We start from the raw sequence: 15,537 nt of genomic DNA on the forward strand, positions 1-15,537 counted from the left end.
GTTCTGTTGATGCTGTGTTTGGGGTCTCTGTTTTAGCTGTTGTAGCAGGGGGTTCTGTTGATGCTGTGTTTGGGGTCTCTGTTTTAGCTGTTGTGGTAGGGGGTTCTGTTGATGCTGTGTTTGGGGTCTCTGTTTTAGCTGTTGTGGTAGGGGGTTCTATTAATGCTGTGTTTGGGGTCTCTGTTTTAGCTGTTGTGGTAGGCGGTTCTGTTGATGCTGTGTTTGGGGTCTCTGTTTTAGCTGTTGTGGTAGGGAGTTCTGTTGATGCTGCGTTTGGGGTCTCTGTTTTAGCTGTTGTGGTAGGGGGTTCTGTTGATGCTGTGTTTGGGGTCTCTGTTTTAGCTGTTGTGGTAGGGGGTTCTGTTGATGCTGTGTTTGGGGTCTCTGATTTAGCTGTTGTGGTAGGGGGTTCTGTTGATGCTGTGTTTGGGGTCTCTGTTTTAGCTGTTGTAGAAGGGGGTTCTGTTGATGCTGTGTTTGGGGTCTCTGTTTTAGCTGTTGTGGTAGGGGGTTCTGTTGATGCTGTGTTTGGGGTCTCTGTTTTAGCTGTTGTGGTAGGGGGTTCTGTTGATGCTGTGTTTGGGGTCTCTGTTTTAGCTGTTGTAGTAGGGGGTTCTGTTAATGCTGTGTTTGGGGTCTCTGTTTTAGCTGTTGTAGTAGGGGGTTCTGTTAATGCTGTGTTTGGGGTCTCTGTTTTAGCTGTTGTGGTAGGGGGTTCTGTTGATGCTGTGTTTGGGGTCTCTGTTTTAGCTGTTGTGGTAGGGGGTTCTGTTGATGCTGTGTTTGGGGTCTCTGTTTTAGCTGTTGTGGTAGGGGGTTCTGTTGATGCTGTGTTTGGGGTCTCTGTTTTAGCTGTTGTAGTAGGGGGTTCTGTTGATGCTGTGTTTGGGGTCTCTGTTTTAGCTGTTGTGGTAGGGGGTTCTGTTGATGCTGTGTTTGGGGTCTCTGTTTTAGCTGTTGTGGTAGGGGGTTCTGTTGATGCTGTGTTTGGGGTCTCTGTTTTAGCTGTTGTGGTAGGGAGTTCTGTTGATGCTGCGTTTGGGGTCTCTGTTTTAGCTGTTGTGGTAGGGGGTTCTGTTGATGCTGTGTTTGGGGTCTCTGATTTAGCTGTTGTGGTAGGGGGTTCTGTTGATGCTGTGTTTGGGGTCTCTGTTTTAGCTGTTGTGGTAGGGGGTTCTGTTGATGCTGTGTTTGGGGTCTCTGTTTTAGCTGTTGTGGTAGGGGGTTCTGTTGATGCTGTGTTTGGGGTCTCTGTTTTAGCTGTTGTAGTAGGGGGTTCTGTTGATGCTGTGTTTGGGGTCTCTGTTTTAGCTGTTGTGGTAGGGGGTTCTGTTGATGCTGTGTTTGGGGTCTCTGTTTTAGCTGTTGTGGTAGGGGGTTCTGTTGATGCTGTGTTTGGGGTCTCTGTTTTAGCTGTTGTGGTAGGGAGTTCTGTTGATGCTGCGTTTGGGGTCTCTGTTTTAGCTGTTGTGGTAGGGGGTTCTGTTGATGCTGTGTTTGGGGTCTCTGTTTTAGCTGTTGTGGTAGGGGGTTCTGTTGATGCTGTGTTTGGGGTCTCTGATTTAGCTGTTGTGGTAGGGGGTTCTGTTGATGCTGTGTTTGGGGTCTCTGTTTTAGCTGTTGTAGTAGGGGGTTCTGTTGATGCTGTGTTTGAGGTCTCTGTTTTAGCTGTTGTAGTAGGGGGTTCTGTTGATGCTGTGTTTGGGGTCTCTGTTTTAGCTGTTGTAGTAGGGGGTTCTGTTGATGCTGTGTTTGGGGTCTCTGTTTTAGCTGTTGTGGTAGGGAGTTCTGTTGATGCTGTGTTTGGGGTCTCTGTTTTAGCTGTTGTGGTAGGGGGTTCTGTTGATGCTGTGTTTGGGGTCTCTGTTTTAGCTGTTGTAGTAGGGGGTTCTGTTGATGCTGTGTTTGGGGTCTCTGTTTTAGCTGTTGTGGTAGGGAGTTCTGTTGATGCTGTGTTTGGGGTCTCTGTTTTAGCTGTTGTGGTAGGGGGTTCTGTTGATGCTGTGTTTGGGGTCTCTGTTTTAGCTGTTGTGGTAGGGGGTTCTGTTAATGCTGTGTTTGGGGTCTCTGTTTTAGCTGTTGTGGTAGGGGGTTCTGTTGATGCTGTGTTTGGGGTCTCTGTTTTAGCTGTTGTGGTAGGGGGTTCTGTTGATGCTGTGTTTGGGGTCTCTGTTTTAGCTGTTGTGGTAGGGGGTTCTGTTGATGCTGTGTTTGGGGTCTCTGTTTTAGCTGTTGTGGTAGGGGGTTCTGTTGATGCTGTGTTTGGGGTCTCTGTTTTAGCTGTTGTAGTAGGGGGTTCTGTTAATGCTGTGTATGGGGTCTCTGTTTTAGCTGTTGTAGCAGGGGGTTCTGTTGATGCTGTGTTTGGGGTCTCTGTTGTAGCTGTTGTGGTAGGGGGTTCTGTTGATGCTGTGTTTGGAGTCTCTGTTTTAGCTGTTGTGGTAGGCGGTTCTGTTGATGCTGTGTTTGGGGTCTCTGTTTTAGCTGTTGTAGTAGGGGGTTCTGTTAATGCTGTGTTTGTGGTCTCTGTTTTAGCTGTTGTAGCAGGGGTTTCTGTTGATGCTGTGTTTGGGGTCTCTGTTTTAGCTGTTGTGGTAGGGGGTTCTGTTGATGCTGTGTTTGGGGTCTCTGTTTTAGCTGTTGTGGTAGGGGGTTCTGTTGATGCTGTGTTTGGGGTCTCTGTTTTAGCTGTTGTAGTAGGTGGTTCTGTTAATGCTGTGTTTGGGGTCTCTGTTTTAGCTGTTGTAGTAGGGGGTTCTGTTGATGCTGTGTTTGGGGTATCTGTTTTAGCTGTTGTGGTAGGGGGTTCTGTTGATGCTGTGTTTGGGGTCTCTGTTTTAGCTGTTGTGGTAGGGGGTTCTGTTGATGCTGTGTTTGGGGTCTCTGTTTTAGCTGTTGTGGTAGGGAGTTCTGTTGATGCTGTGTTTGGGGTCTCTGTTTTAGCTGTTGTAGCAGGGGGTTCTGTTGATGCTGTGTTTGGGGTCTCTGTTTTAGCTGTTGTGGTAGGGGGTTCTGTTGATGCTGTGTTTGGGGTATCTGTTTTAGCTGTTGTGGTAGGGGGTTCTGTTGATGCTGTGTTTGGGGTCTCTGTTTTAGCTGTTGTGGTAGGGGGTTCTGTTGATGCTGTGTTTGGGGTCTCTGTTTTAGCTGTTGTGGTAGGGGGTTCTGTTGATGCTGTGTTTGGGGTCTCTGTTTTAGCTGTTGTGGTAGGGGGTTCTGTTGATGCTGTGTTTGGGGTCTCTGTTTTAGCTGTTGTGGTAGGGGGTTCTGTTAATGCTGTGTTTGAGGTCTCTGTTTTAGCTGTTGTGGCAGGGGGTTCTGTTGATGCTGTGTTTGGGGTCTCTGTTTTAGCTGTTGTGGTAGGGGGTTCTGTTGATGCTGTGTTTGGGGTCTCTGTTTTAGCTGTTGTGGTAGGGGGTTCTGTTGATGCTGTGTTTGGGGTCTCTGTTTTAGCTGTTGTAGTAGGGGGTTCTGTTAATGCTGTGTTTGGGGTCTCTGTTTTAGCTGTTGTAGCAGGGGGTTCTGTTGATGCTGTGTTTGGGGTCTCTGTTTTAGCTGTTGTGGTAGGGGGTTCTGTTGATGCTGTGTTTGGGGTCTCTGTTTTAGCTGTTGTGGTAGGGGGTTCTGTTGATGCTGTGTTTGGGGTCTCTGTTTTAGCTGTTGTGGTAGGGGGTTCTGTTGATGCTGTGTTTGGGGTCTCTGTTTTAGCTGTTGTGGTAGGGGGTTCTGTTGATGCTGTGTTTGGGGTCTCTGTTTTAGCTGTTGTGGTAGGGGGTTCTGTTGATGCTGTGTTTGGGGTCTCTGTTTTAGCTGTTGTGGTAGGGGGTTCTGTTGATGCTGTGTTTGGGGTCTCTGTTTTAGCTGTTGTGGTAGGGGGTTCTGTTGATGCTGTGTTTGGGGTCTCTGTTTTAGCTGTTGTAGTAGGGGGTTCTGTTAATGCTGTGTTTGGGGTCTCTGTTTTAGCCGTTGTAGCAGGGGGTTCTGTTGATGCTGTGTTTGGGGTCTCTGTTTTAGCTGTTGTAGTAGGGGGTTCTGTTAATGCTGTGTTTGGGGTCTCTGTTTTAGCTGTTGTAGCAGGGGGTTCTGTTGATGCTGTGTTTGGGGTCTCTGTTTTAGCTGTTGTGGTAGGGAGTTCTGTTGATGCTGTGTTTGGGGTCTCTGTTTTAGCTGTTGTGGTAGGGGGTTCTGTTGATGCTGTGTTTGGGGTCTCTGTTTTAGCTGTTGTGGTAGGGAGTTCTGTTGATGCTGCGTTTGGGGTCTCTGTTTTAGCTGTTGTGGTAGGGGGTTCTGTTGATGCTGTGTTTGGGGTCTCTGTTTTAGCTGTTGTGGTAGGGGGTTCTGTTGATGCTGTGTTTGGGGTCTCTGTTTTAGCTGTTGTGGTAGGGGGTTCTGTTGATGCTGTGTTTGGGGTCTCTGTTTTAGCTGTTGTAGTAGGGGGTTCTGTTGATGCTGTGTTTGAGGTCTCTGTTTTAGCTGTTGTAGTAGGGGGTTCTGTTGATGCTGTGGTTGGGGTCTCTGTTTTAGCTGTTGTAGTAGGGGGTTCTGTTGATGCTGTGTTTGGGGTCTCTGTTTTAGCTGTTGTAGTAGGGGGTTCTGTTGATGCTGTGTTTGGGGTCTCTGTTTTAGCTGTTGTGGTAGGGAGTTCTGTTGATGCTGTGTTTGGGGTCTCTGTTTTAGCTGTTGTGGTAGGGGGTTCTGTTGATGCTGTGTTTGGGGTCTCTGTTTTAGCTGTTGTGGTAGGGAGTTCTGTTGATGCTGCGTTTGGGGTCTCTGTTTTAGCTGTTGTGGTAGGGGGTTCTGTTGATGCTGTGTTTGGGGTCTCTGTTTTAGCTGTTGTGGTAGGGGGTTCTGTTGATGCTGTGTTTGGGGTCTCTGTTTTAGCTGTTGTGGTAGGGGGTTCTGTTGATGCTGTGTTTGGGGTCTCTGTTTTAGCTGTTGTGGTAGGGGGTTCTGTTGATGCTGTGTTTGGGGTCTCTGTTTTAGCTGTTGTAGTAGGGGTTTTTGTTAATGCTGTGTTTGGGGTCTCTGTTTTAGCCGTTGTAGCAGGGGGTTCTGTTGATGCTGTGTTTGGGGTCTCTGTTTTAGCTGTTGTAGTAGGGGGTTCTGTTAATGCTGTGTTTGGGGTCTCTGTTTTAGCTGTTGTAGCAGGGGGTTCTGTTGATGCTGTGTTTGGGGTCTCTGTTTTAGCTGTTGTGGTAGGGGGTTCTGTTGATGCTGTGTTTGGGGTCTCTGTTTTAGCTGTTGTGGTAGGGGGTTCTGTTGATGCTGTGTTTGGGGTCTCTGTTTTAGCTGTTGTAACAGGGGGTTCTGTTGATGCTGTGTTTGGGGTCTCTGTTTTAGCTGTTGTAGTAGGGGGTTCTGTTGATGCTGTGTTTGGGGTCTCTGTTTTAGCTGCTGTTTCATCAAAACCTGTAAAAAAAAGTAAAACACTCATATTAGAATATCCATAGTGTATTCATATATCTGCAGCTATTATTATTATTATTATTATTATTATTATTATTATTATTATTATTATTATTTTCAGAATATCCATAGTGCATTCATACACTTTAGCTGCAGCTATTATTATTATTATTATTATTATTATTATTATTATTATTATTATTATTATTATTATTAATGCCAGTACAAAATCAAAACAACAGAAGCAATGGGGTGCTCTAATAAATGTGCATACTACTGTATGTGAATTATCAATCAGATCTATCACTTACCATTGCAATCACCTGGGGCAGTGTGAACAAGCAGTAACATAACACAGCCCCACAGCCTTGCAGAGATTTCCAGTGTGCCCATTGCAGAATGCAGATCAGAGCTACAAGTGGGAATTGGAAAACATTCACATATATTATATGTATGTATTCTAGATGCAAAAAAAAAAAACACTCGCTTGTAACTCTCTGCATAGCATAACCTTTTTGGGCATTCTTAAAAATTACACACTTGAAACCTATGAACACAAATAAAAAGCTGTTTTATTTGCTTGACATGAATGTGTTTAATTAGCACAATTGGTCCTTTAACTGTGGTATACAGTAGGTATGTCATCTAAATTGGCAGAGACATTTTTATTACCATTATTATTCTACTTTGCTTCCCATACCTCATCTTACTACACTGTGCTTTACAAGGCTTTCACACACTACACTATGCTATGTTACTTTTTTTTTTAACTTCAGCTTGATTTTAAATCTTTGTGTTTCTCCTGGTAGACCGTGAGGGGCGTTTATTTTAAATAATATAAATATTGTTTCAGCTTTGTACCTTTACAATACAGTTAACATATAGCAATAAACTTTTGAGTCTATAGATATAAAGAACGGAACAAATGGTGAATTGGATTTCTTAGTATATTTTAGGGCAGATGTTCCTACAGTAGGATTTTTACTGGCACTAGCAGCTGATTCCGCTGCTGCCAGTAGCTGCACAAAAACAAATTCTTAATATAACCATCCATTTCACTTTCTCTAAACGTAAAGTCGATAAAATAGAAGCATTTCTCTTTCTTCAGCCCTGATTAACTACTGGCGAAAGTCTTTTTGGGACTTCTTACTGGTAGTAGAGTTTATACTGGTAATAGACAAAGAGAAGCCTTTTATTGGAGTTACTAAATAATAATTAATCACAAGCTTTGAAGACCTCAAAGGTTTCTTCTTCAGGTGTCTATCATTTCTGGACTGATATGGCTACCATTTCATCGATCAAAGATCCTGGTAATAGGAAACTCCAAAAAGACAGCTGCCAGTAGATTTTCTACTGGTTCTAATCACGCTGATATTTAAATCTTGACATTTTCAGTGCAAATTATGTATACTATTAATTGCAGCTTGGATATTAAAATGTACTATGAATATTGAAAGTACAAATACCAAACAGCCTTTATTAAACAGGCTATGAATCATTGCATTTACCATGCTCTACCAGTGTGGGGGTAGATTGTCCTGCAGATGTACACTGTTTTACAGCATACGCATTGTGTCGATTGGTGGATACCACTTACCTTTTATATGACAGACAACACTAGTTTAAGTCCTGTCAGTGCTAAAAATGATTACAGGGGGAAAAACAATGAGATAATATAAATGATCAACCTAAAAGCGGGGGAAATAATGTGGTCTAATTATATTTGCAGCACAGCGCCCAGGAAATGTTTCTTCAAATCGTCTAAAATTATTGTTTATACAGACATGCTCAAATTTGTTGGTACCCTTACAGCTCATTGAAATAATGCTTCATTCCTCCTGAAAAGTGATGAAATTAAAAGCTATTTTATCATGTATACTTGCATGCCTTTGGTATGTCATAGAATAAAGCAAAGAAGCTGTGAAAAGAGATGAATTATTGCTTATTCTACAAATATATTCTAAAATGGCCTGGACACATTTGTTGGTACCCCTTAGAAAAGATAATAAATAATTGGATTATAGTGATATCTCAAACTAATTAGTTTCTTTAATTAGTATCACACATGTCTCCAATCTTGTAATCAGTCATTCAGCCTATTTAAATGGATAAAAGTAGTCACTGTGCTGTTTGGTATCATTGTGTGCACCACACTGAACATGGACCAGAGAAAGCAAAGGAGAGAGTTGTCTGAGGAGATCAGAAAGAAAATAATAGACAAGCATGGTAAAGGTAAAGGCTACAAGACCATCTCCAAGCAGCTTGATGTTCCTGTGACAACAGTTGCAAATATTATTAAGAAGTTTAAGGTCCATGGAACTGTAGCCAACCTCCCTGGGCGCGTCCGCCAGAGGAAAATCGACCCCAGAGTGAACAGAAGGATAGTGCGAATGGTAGAAAAAGAACCAAGGATAACTGCCAAAGAGATACAAGCTGAACTCCAAGGTGAAGGTACGTCAGTTTCTGATCGCACCATCCGTCGCTTTTTGAGTGAAAGTGGGCTCCATGGAAGAAGACCCAGGAGGACTCCACTTTTGAAAGAAAAACATAAAAAAGCCAGACTGGAATTTGCTAAAATGCATATTGACAAGCCACAATCCTTCTGGGAGAATGTCCTTTGGACAGATGAGTCAAAACTGGAGCTTTTTGGCAAGTCACATCAGCTCTATGTTCACAGACGAAAAAATGAAGCTTTCAAAGAAAAGAACACCATACCTACAGTGAAACATGAAGGAGGCTCGGTTATGTTTTGGGGCTGCTTTGCTGCGCCTGGCACAGGGTGCCTTGAATCTGTGCAGGGCACAATGAAATCTCAAGACTATCAAGGCATTCTGGAGCGAAACGTACTGTCCAGTGTCAGAAAGCTCTGTCTCAGTCGCAGGTCATGGGTCCTCCAACAGGATAATGACCCAAAACACACAGCTAAAAGCACCCAAGAATGGATAAGAACAAAACATTGGACTATTCTGAAGTGGCCTTCTATGAGTCCTGATCTGAATCCTATCGAACATCTATGGAAAGAGCTGAAACTTGCAGTCTGGAGAAGGCACCCATCAAACCTGAGACAGCTGGAGCAGTTTGCTCAGGAAGAGTGGGCCAAACTACCTGTTAACAGGTGCAGAAGTCTCATTGAGAGCTACAGAAAACGTTTGATTGCAGTGATTGCCTCTAAAGGTTGTGCAACAAAATATTAGGTTAGCGGTCCCATCATTTTTGTCCATGCCATTTTCATTTGTTTTATTATTTACAATATTATGTTGAATAAAAAATCAAAAGCAAAGTCTGATTTCTATTAAATATGGAATAAACAATGGTGGATGCCAATTACTTTTGTCAGTTTCAAGTTATTTCAGAGAAAATTGTGCATTCTTCGTTTTTTGTGGAGGGGTACCAACAAATTTGAGCACGTCTGTACTTTCTAAAAACTGGTCTATTGGTTAGTTTATATTCATTGAATGTTTTAGATCCTTCAAACAATATTTATTCGCAGAGCAGTTACGAAGAAGCATTGACAAGGTAAACACGACAGACTCCACCACCACATTTAAAGAAATTCTTAGGAAACGATGGGAAATTACAACAGGAATAAAACACTTACTGTGCTAAACCATGATAACAGCATAGAAAAAACAACAGGGAAAGCATTGTCAAATGTAGCACATCACAGATAAGGATGGAGAAGCATTGTAAACCCCGTTTTTAAAATGTTAGAAGCATATTATAATCGTAGAGAAAAACAGGGTAAACTGGAGGGAAACAATTAGCAATTTATTTTCCCTCTTATAAGGATTTGCCTGGGATATTGTGAACTGTAATGAAATTACTATTAGGTAAGTGTAATAGAAATGTTACAGAAAATAGAATTGGCTCGACATAATGTACTGGCATTTTGCACTCCTATAACCTTGCTCGCATAACCTTGTATGCTTTGCCTAAGACAAAGTTTGTTACAAGGAACCGCAAGATGCCTACAGTGCAGCTGCGGCTGTGAGATAAAAGGATGAGCCAGACGTGTCTTTTTACACGTATACCCAAACCACCCAGCCTTTTTATCTGCTTGCTTAGTTTTATGCCACGTATGCATAGTTATAAGTTTTCTCTTATATGCTAATACCTGAGTCATCATTGGCTAACCCTCTGCCTTGCGGACAGTTTTAAGGTATATAAGAAACTGATCTAACTCTGAATGTTGAAACACTGCTCAATAATTATCTAGCACCCTGTGTGTTGAGAGTGTTTTCAGTTTGCAAACTTAAGAAATAAAGGCCTGTGTGTTTGGAACTCGCAGTCTCTTTTCCTTTCATTAGAATTTCCACGACATAAGGCACATGTGCCATCATTTGAGAAAGTGCACTTTGTCTGTCATTTTGTTCCTGGATTTAAAAGAATGCAAGATAGATAGATACAAAAAAAATAAAACCCTCAGTAATGTTGAACACAAAACTGTTATTCAACACTGGTATATATATATATATATTGTGACAAAGCACAACTCACTCGGGTTCGTGCCCCTTTAAAAATACGACCCAGAACAATGAAATGGAGTTTTAAGCGCTAGTGCGCTATTTTTAATAAACACAAAAGTAAACAAAACACACAAAATACCAAAGCAAAATAAACACCTAGCTCCTCTTGGAGCACTAACTCAACTGGATTTTTCCCTTACTAATACGCAGGACGGCTAAACCGTTTACCTGCCCCACACACAAAAACCACGCTGGCTTAACACAGTACTTACTCACGACTGCTCGGAAGCAGAGCACCTCTCTTCTGCTTCCTTCTACTCAGCAGCGTAGAGCAGACTGACTGTTCTCCTTATAAACCTTGCACCTGGCTCCAATTTTCAATAGTAGCCAGGTGCAGGTAATGATCAATCAATAAAACAATTAAACAACACAAAAGTGTGCCTTCCGCACATGTTTTTCCTGCAGAGAGGTTTTAACCCCCTCCCTGCTGTCTCACACATCCCCCCCCATGTCTTTTCAAGACACCGGCCATACCACGGCCACCTCCCTCCACCCTTAAAAGACCACCCAGCCTCAAGTCCAGCAATGTCCATTGCCGCCCTCTTCCACGGGCGGGCTTGAGGATGGGTCGGTCCTTCCGGCGCTGCCAGGAAGGGTCCGCAAACCGGCGACACGGGACCCCACCGGGCTAACAGGGCCGACCGAAGCGTAGGCCGGGGCACTGGAGGATGCCGCAGTGGACACAGGTCTTCCCCTGGGAACTGGCGCAGTGATGTCCGATCACCCAGGGGGAGCGAAGCAGCTAACAGGGGGAGCCTCAGCGACGTCTGGCAGCAGCCCAGCGACGTCTGGGTGCTCGGGGAGAGCGGAGCAGGTAACCAGGGGCAGAGCTGTGGCCAGTGCTGCAGACTCCTGGGCTCTAGGTCCAGCACAGGGAGGTCCAGGTAGACCGGCAGGGTGTCCAGGAGCATGGGGTGAGGGACTGGACGCAGCGGCGCCGAACTGGGCTGTAGGGGTGGTGGTCGGGGCTGTGGTGGAGGTATGCTTTTCACCTCCTCCCCTCTGGGCTCCTCCCCTCTGGGCTCCGGAAGCGGCGGCTCCTCCCCTCTGGGCTCCGGAAGCGGCGGCTCCTCCCCTCTGGGCTCCGGAAGCGGCGGCTCCTCCCCTCTGGGCTCCGGAAGCGGCGGCTCCTCCCCTCTGGGCTCCGGAAGCGGCGGCTCCTCCCCTCTGGGCTCTGGAAGCGGCGGCTCCTCCTCTCTGGGCTCTGGAGCTGGAGTCAGCAGGGTACCTCTTGCTTGCTCCCACTTTTGGAGTAGCAGGTCTAGCTCTGTCGGCTCCGGATCCGGTAGCCCCCACTCCTGTCTCCACTTCTTTGTCTGCTCTTTCTGAGCAGCGGTGTTACGATTGATCATTGCGATCAATTCTTTAAAATCCATTTTCTGGGTCGTAGGGGTGCCCACACTCTCTGCCCGCATTCTCCACCATATGTGACAAAGCACAACTCACTCGGGTTCGTGCCCCTTTAAAAATACGACCCAGAACAATGAAATGGAGTTTTAAGCGCTAGTGCGCTATTTTTAATAAACACAAAAGTAAACAAAACACACAAAATACCAAAGCAAAATAAACACCTAGCTCCTCTTGGAGCACTAACTCAACTGGATTTTTCCCTTACTAATACGCAGGACGGCTAAACCGTTTACCTGCCCCACACACAAAAACCACGCTGGCTTAACACAGTACTTACTCACGACTGCTCGGAAGCAGAGCACCTCTCTTCTGCTTCCTTCTACTCAGCAGCGTAGAGCAGACTGACTGTTCTCCTTATAAACCTTGCACCTGGCTCCAATTTTCAATAGTAGCCAGGTGCAGGTAATGATCAATCAATAAAACAATTAAACAACACAAAAGTGTGCCTTCCGCACATGTTTTTCCTGCAGAGAGGTTTTAACCCCCTCCCTGCTGTCTCACAATATATATATATATATATATATATATATATATATATATATATATATATAACAGACTGTATGTCTGAACAATGGGTGTAAAGATAACATGAAAATCACTCCAAAATCTTACCTGATCAGGACTGTATCCTTCCTATTCTAACAGGCATCAGTGATCGCATGTAGTGCTGCACAATTGTTTTAGGAACGACTGTAAGCTTTGTTGTTTGAATTATTTTGCATGATTTGTGCACAAAACAAAATCACCCTGCTGTGCTATGACACAGAGCACTGTTATGAACTATGCAAGTATGCAAATCTCTGAATATTATTGAACTGACCGATCAGTTGCAGCTTGTGAGACTTAGGTATGGTCTCTGTTTATTCACACAAAAATAGTCATCTCACTGAACATATGTCTAGGCACGCACACAATTCTAAATTCATCCGGCTTTGCATACTGCACAGACTCTAGTGATGCAGCTGCCTGCGTTGACCTATTTCGCTACAATATGTTTAAAATCTGTTGCTTAAGATTCATCTTTAATTCTTAAACATTTGGTTTTACAGTGTAGGATTGTAAAAATAACAGGTGATTTGAAATTACTGTAGTTAATGATTGCATTAAAAAAAGTCCCATGCTTCATTATTCCTAGGTAAAAATATTTTTGTGCTAACAATACCTTCTGCCTATGCTCCCCTGTTTTCATTGCTAATTTTCCTTTTGCAGATCATTTACTTCAGCTTTTTGTGACCACAAATAAATTTACATGCAATGGGTTCTGTAATTAAAAAAGTGTATCATGCGTCATTGTATTAATGCAAGAGTATAGTGTAGATGCAAAGCTGTTCACACATCAAAGGGACATTCTTAAAGAATACAACAGTATTTGTAAGTATATTCATTTAATGTGATATTTAAAAATCAGGGAGATTGTGCTTGTTGGTTGATAACTTATTGTTAGTACCTACCTGTGTTTTACATAGGAATAATGGGCCACATTCTAAAGGATAATTTAGTAAGATCGAAACTGGATTTCTTTACACGGTTTGTAATTATGACTGATACTTTTGTTTTTTAGAGTCCTATTTCAAAAAATGAGGATCCTGTTGTTTACAGCGTAGAAGTCAGAAAATCTCACCCTCAACTGGCATACTTGAATAAAGAACATTCGCAAACACAGCTTTTTTTATTTCACTGGTGTTTCTTCTCATAGAGATCAGCTAGAAAGAAATGAAACGTCATTATGAGTCATTAAATATATTGCGGATTAAACAGTGTCATACATAGTTTTTGTCACTTTGACTTGATCGTTGACTTGACGGGCTCAAAATAAAATAGCAGGTTTACCAGGAAAGATGGATAATGTAGCTTTGTTTGATAAATTTGCATTTCTGAATACAACATAATTAAACAAACATAATTAAACTAACAGAATAAATAGATCAAGGTTTGAAAAGTGCGTTTAGAAGTATAAAGTAGGACTGAGGCGATATTAAAATCCTCAAGAATAGTAATTTAAAAAATGGTGTCAAGAAAGATTGTGATGTTTGCTAATTCTATATGAGAATCATTGGGATACAGACGTGGTTCTCTGTCTTAAAGCTGACATACCTAGTTTAATCTAATTTAGGAAATATGGTGTGTGTTTTATTTTTTTTAAAGTTTATTTTATTTTAAGTACATTTTGAAAACGTCATAAATTCATCCATCTAATATTAAAATAAGTTAAACGCTGTAACTGAAGCCTCAAACATGATTTGAACTGCAACTAAAGTAGTTAAAACCCTTAAACAACACCAGTACAATACATTCATCACAACTCAGTTGCAGTTGCTAATGTTAAAATCAATTGTTCTACTCCACCTTATAAAAAAGGGAAGTTAATACTGGAGATAAAAGATTAGGAAACACAGGAAAGGTAAAACATGACATTATTATTCTAAAAGTACCTTTTTAAAAATAGTCAAAAGAAAGAAAGCTTCCTTCTTTGTACATTTCTATTGTAGCCTATATTTATACAATAGTACATTTAGTTTGTTTTTATTTGTAGGGATAAATGTCTGAGTTTATCATGCGAAAGACACAGATAAAGTATATGCTATTAACAAATTATTTTAATGTATATTAAAAAGAAATCTGTAGCACTTAATGTGTATTGGCAATTTCTGCAAAATTGTAGTCAATTCATTGCTTTAGATTGTTCTTATATTATATGGTTAGCCTCTGTTAAAAAAAATCACATTGAAAAGAGCACTATACCTCTGTGAAGATTAGTAATTGCACATTATACTATATTTAATTGATTAAATAAAGAGTTTTTGTTTGTTTTTGTTTTTTTACTGAGGTTCATCACAGATTTGGTGCTCAGATGATAGTCTATATGATATACCCACAAGAAATGACATTTTCAGCTATTTTTTTGCAGTCTTCATATTTAGCTCCAGGATGGTCTGGCCCACTTGGAATTCCTGTGTGATCTCTGCAGGGCTGTGGGGCTGTGTTCTTTTACTGACATCCCTGAGTGCCTTCTGCGCTCCCCTAGGTGAGGTATACATTCAACAGGTCATTCAGTTATAGCTCCAAAGTTGAAAGAATTCTGTCACAGTTAAGTTTAAGAAACTATTTCTAAAACTATTAAAAAACACTTTATTACAATAACTATACAGTATATAAACTTTTCAATTACTAGTCTGAGTCCATTCAGAATGACTTATAGAGGCTGAATCATTCCTGGTTACTGCAGTGTGTGTACAGGGACAGTGACATCCTGGGGCCTGGTCAGCAATCTGAAACATCAAGGACATCCAGCCACCTCCAAACACGAGCTATATGGCAAACAGGTTTACCTCCGCAGGGACCACCTGCACTATCAATTGCTGCTTCTTTGTAAAGTAAATGCTGCAAAAAAAATAAAAAATAGATAGTGCAGAAGGCTAAGAAGGGGTTTTGATAAAAAGGTAAACTGTGCACACTGCACACTATGCTAACAGCAACATTTTGCACTTTATAATGACAAATAACAAATAAGTAGAAAACAAAACACAACCCTGGTGTTGGATTGCTGTTTACAGGTCTGTGCCACGAGCCTTTACAATACCTTTTATAGCAGTCCAAAACCTACAACCTTAGGAAAACTGTTAAGATCCAGACATTCATGAAGGGGAGGTGGGGGGTCAAGACTTTTGTGAAGGGGGGGAGTAGGGGGGCCGGGCCCGGGGGGAGCCGCCCATGGGAAACGCAGGACACGTGGCAATGGTGTCAATTCACTGCCACCAGTGTTTTGTATTTACACACTGTCCGTGAAGTTTTCTGGGTGCTCAGTGTTATATCTAATGACTTTATATTCTTTGCCTAATAAAGTAGAATGTCAAAGTGTTTCTAAGTTTGGACAATTTTTATTTTTTTTTAAGCTTTCATTGGAAGTCAACTATCACTGGTATTAATTTGTTGTTTTTTCTCCCTGACTAGCTGACCCAAATGGTTGTGATAATATTCCAATAATATCTAATACCCTTAAAGGTATGTATTTGCATAAATATATTTTTCTTATAAATGCAGTATTCTTGCATGGTATTTCCTATGGTTATAGTCTGCATTTATAATAATTTACCCGGGTTTGCCATGTTTATTAATACGCTTTACCATACCTCGATATTCCTTACAATGCTTATTTATGCTTTGCCATGCTTTCACTATGCTTTTACTAGAGAAA

General features: G+C 42.1%; 1 protein-coding gene across 1 annotated transcript; it reads right to left on the reverse strand.

The window, feature by feature from the left end:
• Positions 1-265: 265 nt before the first annotated feature.
• Positions 266-6,111, reverse strand: LOC131698963 (threonine-rich protein-like; the record flags this gene model as incomplete). Its single annotated transcript, XM_058994098.1, has 3 exons — positions 6,107-6,111; positions 1,199-1,643; positions 266-346 (listed from the first exon to the last, which is right to left on the reverse strand). Coding segments are annotated over exons 1-3 (531 nt in total), but the record flags the coding sequence as incomplete, so codon positions are not given.
• Positions 6,112-15,537: the final 9,426 nt, after the last annotated feature.

The sequence above is a fragment of the Acipenser ruthenus genome, chromosome 20 (assembly GCF_902713425.1).
Source record: "Acipenser ruthenus chromosome 20, fAciRut3.2 maternal haplotype, whole genome shotgun sequence".
Classification (NCBI taxonomy): domain Eukaryota; kingdom Metazoa; phylum Chordata; class Actinopteri; order Acipenseriformes; family Acipenseridae; genus Acipenser; species Acipenser ruthenus.